Source organism: Momordica charantia (assembly GCF_013281855.1).
Source record: "Momordica charantia cultivar OHB3-1 chromosome 11 unlocalized genomic scaffold, Mcharantia_2.0 BLBB01000011.1, whole genome shotgun sequence".
Classification (NCBI taxonomy): Eukaryota; Viridiplantae; Streptophyta; class Magnoliopsida; order Cucurbitales; family Cucurbitaceae; genus Momordica; species Momordica charantia.
Window position 1 is genome coordinate 22,599,720 of NW_028275159.1, and position 6,613 is coordinate 22,606,332.

The following is a 6,613-nucleotide window of genomic DNA, read 5'->3' on the forward strand; positions in this document are numbered from 1 at the left end:
AATCCTTTCAAAAATTAGGTGTGGTCGCTTATTGTATAACAATTTAGTGTGTGTAATTTATAAACACATTTATATTTATGTTACTCTCTTGTAAGTTTATCGAACCCTAAAATATTAACAATCTTTGTCACAATAGAGATTAAATTATAAAAAAAATACAGTAACTAAATCATTATAAATAAAAATTTAAAGATTAATTCGTAACTGAAGAAAGTTTTTTTTTTTTTTTTTTTTAAGAGAAATAACTCGAGGGAAATGTTTTGTTTCTTATTATTCATTATTATTGTTATTTTGAAGTATTAAAAAGATTATTTAGTTTGGGCATTAAATTATGGTAGCTACCGTTACCGCTAAACCCCAACTCCAACTCCAGCTCCAGCTCCTCGATCGAATCGAATCGCCATATAAAAATTTTACGAAACTTCCGCTATTTTCAACTTTTTCCGATTTCCTTGTGAAAACTGAAAAGTTCCCACCAATTCCTCCTCTTCGAAGAATTTGCAGAGATCGGCCACGGATGTCTCGATCTCAAAGCTCCAGATCTCTGCAGTTCCTCTTATTCCCTTACTCTCTCTCTCTAATTTCTGTTTCGGGTACAATTCTCCCCCTCTCTCTCCAATTCTGATTTCAATGTAGCTTTGTTACTTTTGCTGCGGAAATTTTATTGCAATACTTTATGATTGTTGTTCTGTCCGGTAATCATTTAGGGAATTATTCTTCGTATATGCTTGGTATTACTTTTACAATCTGTGGCATCTGAATACTAATAGGCAAAAAGAACAGTGGGAGAGATGAATCGAGAATTTGATTGCAATTGCTTCGACGATTACTTCAATATCTCAAATACCGTGGTTGCCCCTTTTATTGCATATTTCTGTTTCTGTTTTTAGCTTTTTGCTTGTTGGGCAGGCATTGAAAAACTGATGAATTCTTTTTAATACGTCTTCAACTGCTGGGAAAAAGAAAAGGGTGATGAATGACAACAGATTTTAATTTGAATTGGTACATATTGAAGTTTAGTTGAATACAGAAATGGTTTTTCTTTTTTTGGTTTCCTTGTCTTTCTAGTGTTGGGAGATGAGCATTCAAGAGCCAAAGATTCTGATAACACTAAAAACGACGATGCCCGGAGGGTGCCGTCCTTGGGGATCAAGATAATAATCATATGTCTAGGAGTGGTGGCTGTCATTGCCTTTTCTGTGATCCTATTCAAGCTATGGCAAAAGAAGAAGAGAGAAGAACAACATGCCCGTCTTCTCAAGCTGTTTGAAGACGACGATGAGCTCGAAGTCGAACTTGGCCTTCGGGATTGAGCTCCTTGATACCCGTCCTCTATATCCGACTAATTAAGAGGAGGTGCATACTGTGGATTCCATTGCCTTTTGTTTAATGATGTACACAAAGCTTTTAGATCTTATCCCAATTTTGTTTTTGGATAAGCTGAGATCAGAAAATCATAGCAAATTCTTTCTTGTCAATTAGTTTTGAATAATGCTGTTGCTCCTTCAATCATTAATCTTATACATGAGGCATATCTCAAATATAAACCACTTCTCAGTGAAAGTATATACTGTTGCAGCTGAACTAGCCATGTTATGAGGAAGGGGGAAAAACCATATTAGAAATGGAGACCTTCTTTTACCAATTTACAGAAAGGAGTTTTAACACCCCCTGCTTAACTATTACATGATATCAGCTGCAAACTTATTCTGCTCGAGCGTGTAACTTTAGACCGTAAACCCTGCAGATATATGTGATTATAGATTTCCATTTTCTGATAGACTTCTATTCTAATGCATACTTTTTGAAGGTTGCAAACCATGTACATAACATTTTATTTTGGAGATGCAGAATTAAACGACGCAGCACCGAAACTTTCGAGGTGTAATATGGTAAGATCTAATCATTTACCTTGTCAATCTATTGTAGATGAGGCTGCCAAGTTACCAATTCATCATCATGCCTTGTCAAATTTGTACCAACTATTACTTATTCAAAATGGATGAATTGGAACATGAAAGTCAGAGGAAGAACATCACCAACCAAGTTGAAAGGCTGCTCCACTGATGAGAAACTGTCAAACCCATCTGTTTTTTTATTCTTATTTTTTACTTTTTGTTTATTTTGACATTAATTTTGGAGCCTGTAGATTTCATTTTGTATAAGAAATGTTTCAGGAGGATGGTTGGAAAGTTGAAGCCCTATGGTAAATGAATTTCCTTTGAAGTCATTTATTTTCCTTCTGGTTTTTCTGAACTTGTAAAGCAATTGGTGATAGGCTTTAAAGGCTGTTTCAATTATTTTGGGCCAAAAACACAGCCTAAGTTCAAAGGAAGGGTCTCCAACAGTTCATCAAGGATTTACTGCAAATTTATCCTCCATCCATATTATCAATAATAGAAAACAATATAAAATCTATTGAAAAATTTTAGTAAATTAAATAGTGATGTGACTGAATATGAATTGCAATAGTATAAAGCAACTATAGTATAAAGAAAATCAAATTTAAATTGCAATAATATAATGCCTGCTTTAATATCAAAAGATTTTCCACTTTTATTTTGACCGATTCAATTTAGATGGCTACCTCAATTAAAAAATTATTAGCTAAAAGGGTTGAAAAAAGTCTAGATGATTAAATTAGAATATCTAAATCAAATTCAATATTAATACTCCAAATTAATAGAATTAATTATAAATATACCATGATAAGATAGATATTATACAAATACTAGTTTAAAAAGTAAGTACCAAGGATATGCCAAACTATTGGTTATACTTTCTGGGTTTTTATTTTCATCCACATATTTGAATTCTAATAAAAAAAAAAAAAAAAAAGCTACCATCATTCTAATGATTTTCGCACAATCATTAGACATCAAATCAATTAAGTGTTTGTCAAAAAAAAAAAAAATAAATCAATTAAGTGGTTAATAAATTTTAGGTTAAAAAGTCCTTATATTTTTTGTTTTGGTTAATTTTGAACGTTGTATTTTCAAAAGTTTATTTTTTATCTTTTGTAATTTCAACTTTATTCACTTTAATCTTTTACTTTCAAAAATCCAATTTGGTATCTTTGTTTTTAAAAAGTGACCAATTTGGTCTCCATTTGTAAAATTTTAATACAAATTTTATACCTAATGGACACCCTTTACTACATTTTATACAAATTTTAACTACATTTCAAGAATGTTAAAATTATGATTGAAATAAATGAGATAAGAATGATATTAAATGACCAAAATACTCACTTTTCAACGGTACAAAGATTAAAATAGATATTTTGAAAGTACCACGACAAAAATGAACAAAAACAATTGGATTTATGAAAATATATCTTTCTAACTATCTTAAAAAAGACTTTTATATTAAATTTATTTTCATAGATGGTCTATTTATGCTTGTTTTGGCATACAGTATGTTTCTTTAATCAAATAAAGTTGTTATTGGTTAGGCCTAACACAACTTTACAAACCATTTAATTTGCCCGTTGAATCTTTAATTTTTCTTTTAATTTAGTTAGTCTTTATCCATCGATTAAAAAGATTAAAAAATAAAAATATTGGGTTTGAACTTGTAAATATTGGAAAAAGAATATTAATGTAAAAGTCATAAATTTGTAGGTGAAGTTTGTTTAGGGTGGTTATGGTTGACCTTTTAAGAAGGGCAATGAGGTCCAAATTGATTGATTTGTTGGGTAATTATGAATGCCCAAAATAACCCAAACAACATTGAAAAAATAGGTTTCTATTTTAAGGTAAAGAAATTGAGATTTCTAAATAGAATCATACCACTACCAAATTCATGCCCACTTTCCCACAAATTCTATTAAATTTGTCCCACTTCTTATTTAGCTAAGTGAGATGCCCCAAATCAATAACAAACCCCTCTTTTGTGTATGAAAATGACAATATATTTCTAAAAATAAAGTAATATTTAAATCTTTTTGTTCCATAGTCATTTTTCTTTTTCTTTTTTAATTAAAAAAATAATTAATTTCACAACAACTTTTATTGTTGATTTTCTAGAAAACACTTAACTTTTTTTTTTTTTTAAGTAAAACAAATATAAGTTAGGAAATAGAACATTGATCTCAAAAAATGTAATGGGTGTCTTATGGGCCGAGTTTAAGTTTAAATGGGCCATTAAAAATACTCTTTAATAGTGCGTTAGTGATAAAAAAGAAAAACAAAAATCAATTTTACGATTTAATTATATTTTCTAAAAAATATTTTTAATCTTTTTTTTAATTAGAATATAAATTTTACTAATACTGAAATGAAAAATAAAACAATTAACTTTAATTAGAATAGACATATGAATGGGGTCAATGTCATCCTAGTCTCTCTGTCGGAGACATTATTGGAAGGGAGACATGCACCTTGAATTAATCGAAAATCAAGACCTCTTTTTTTTTTTCAAAAAAATAAAAAATAAAAAATTAGTACTTTTTTTTTTTTGTCACATTTGAAAATATGAGACAAAATAACACAATTACCAAATATAAAAAAGAAAGAATACCGTTAGACATTATTAGAAGTTATTCAATCATTTAATGTGTATTATTGTTTGATGCTCGGCTATTTTTAATCTTAGGTTTCAAATTTAATCAAGTATTAATGCAAAATTTTATATGTTTTTTTTTTTTTTTGAATTAACATATTTGGAATAGGATATCCATGGGACCTTCATCTAATGAAAGATGTTTGGAATTATGTCTTAGTTGGTGTCATAATTACTATTGTAATTAATAGATTTAAAATACAAGCTTCATTGGTTAATATTTTCAAAATTTATAGAATTAAAATATTAAGGTAAAATTATAACAATTTTATAATAACCGATTGTGGCATACCTTTTAGATCGAGGGGTATAGGCAAAATAATAGCGTTGGGAGGAGACTATTCTTGCTTAAGCTTAAACATTTACTCATATAGGGGCTTATGTGGAATCTACTCAAGGACATACCTACCGGTTTAGTTTTAGGGAAATCGCAGTGAGTAGCAAAATTTTTTTACGAATTTCAAAATATGTTAACTAAATTTTCAAATTTAACAAAAATTTTCACTTATATCAGTAGAATATCAAATACTCATATTAGTAGCATATTAGATGTATATCACATATATATTGCACAGACACTCATATAAGTAGTTTATCACGTACATATTGTTAGTATATCTCATACACTCAGTATATATCATATGTATATCACATACATATATTAGTAGTCATATATATTACAAAAACATATTATTTGAGTAAAGTTGTCATTTTAAAATTGGACTTGCATCATTTTCTTAAGTAACTTTCATGTTCATTTGATTGTGTTTAATAAAATAATAGAAATTACTTTGTTATTATTGTTTACATATTGTTGTTTTGACATTCAGAACACTGAGTAGAAATCACATTGCGTTAGCATCCGTAGGGATCATCGAACGCAATGCTTTGTTTTAATTAAACAGTCGGATTCCCCTTGTCTGTACCAATTCTGAGTGTTACAATTTCTCGTCGTAGTCATTTTTAAAACAGGGAGATACAACTCGCAAATTCTTAATTCATACATAGTGCCATTCGCAATCATCCCAGAAGTTAGAAAAGTAAATAGGAAGAGGATGGTGTAATCCCTTATAAAAAATATTCTCGACAGAATTCAATATGAGATAACAAATGGAGTTTTTGAATTTGACCATCAAATTCAAAATTTGAATAGTAATTCCAACTCATGGGTTTGAATTTGTCAATATATGATATTTTGAAAAAAAGAGAGAAAAATGAAATTAATAATGAGTAAGCATTGATTGTTTTGGACCACCAAAAAATAGGGTTTCCAAAAATAGGAGATAATATTGGGTTTAACAATAGCCAAAGGAAGGCACCATTTTTGGGAAGGAATCAAAACCCCCCACCAAACCCTAATTTGGATAAAGTATTAAATTTGAAGAATTTGAGTTTGTTTGCAACAAAGGGAAACCCTAGTGGTCCTCATATCTCTCCTTCCTACCTTTTATACCTGACATTGTGTTGCACATTATTCAAACTACTTTTTAACTCATCTTCATTACCAATCACACTTCTTTTCTTTTTTAACTTTTAAGATTACGTAAAGTTTATGATAATTGTCCATACGTTTAGGATGGTGTCTATTTAATCCCTATATTTCAATAAGCTTCAATTTTTGTATCTAAATGGGTTTCACATCGTGAATTCTATCAGTTTAACGTATATATGTCAACGAATAACCCCATGAACTTACCTGAAATTGGCACGCCATGTAACCTTTAAATAATATGATTAGCATGTCACATAAACGTTATTTTAAGAGTATGAGACTAGGATAGACGTACTATACAATCTTTAATTTATTAATAATTGATTTGTATCCTTCGGGTCTTTCTAACCCTTGAATATTCTATTTCAATCCATAAATTTTACTTAGAAATTTATTTTTTTAGACCTTAATTATATATATTAGAATTTTCAACCATCTATTTAATTAACAAGAACCTATACATATCTAGAATAGTACATGTGAGTTCAAACAATTGTCCATGTAAATATTTATTGGTAAGGTAAATGAACAAATACAAAATATGTTTGGGGTTAGATT

At 29.2% G+C, this 6,613-nt stretch overlaps 1 protein-coding gene across 1 annotated transcript; it reads left to right on the forward strand.

Moving 5' to 3' along the window:
* Nucleotides 1-329: 329 nt before the first annotated feature.
* Nucleotides 330-2,230, forward strand: LOC111018247 (uncharacterized). The gene is made up of 3 exons (XM_088119407.1): nt 330-593; nt 1,069-1,356; nt 1,930-2,230. The coding sequence occupies exons 1-2, from the start codon at nt 332-334 to the stop codon at nt 1,311-1,313; spliced, it is 507 nt and encodes a 168-aa protein (XP_087975533.1). The 5' UTR covers nt 330-331; the 3' UTR covers nt 1,314-1,356; nt 1,930-2,230.
* Nucleotides 2,231-6,613: the final 4,383 nt, after the last annotated feature.

Excerpts from the sequence above, each read along its gene's own strand:
- LOC111018247 (XM_088119407.1), top strand. The coding sequence starts at position 332 with ATGGTAGCTACCGTTACCGCTAAACCCCAACTCCAACTCCAGCTCCAG. Across the intron at positions 594-1,068 it reads CTCTCTAATTTCTGTTTCGG|TGTTGGGAGATGAGCATTCA; the intron begins GTACAATTCTCC and ends TTGTCTTTCTAG.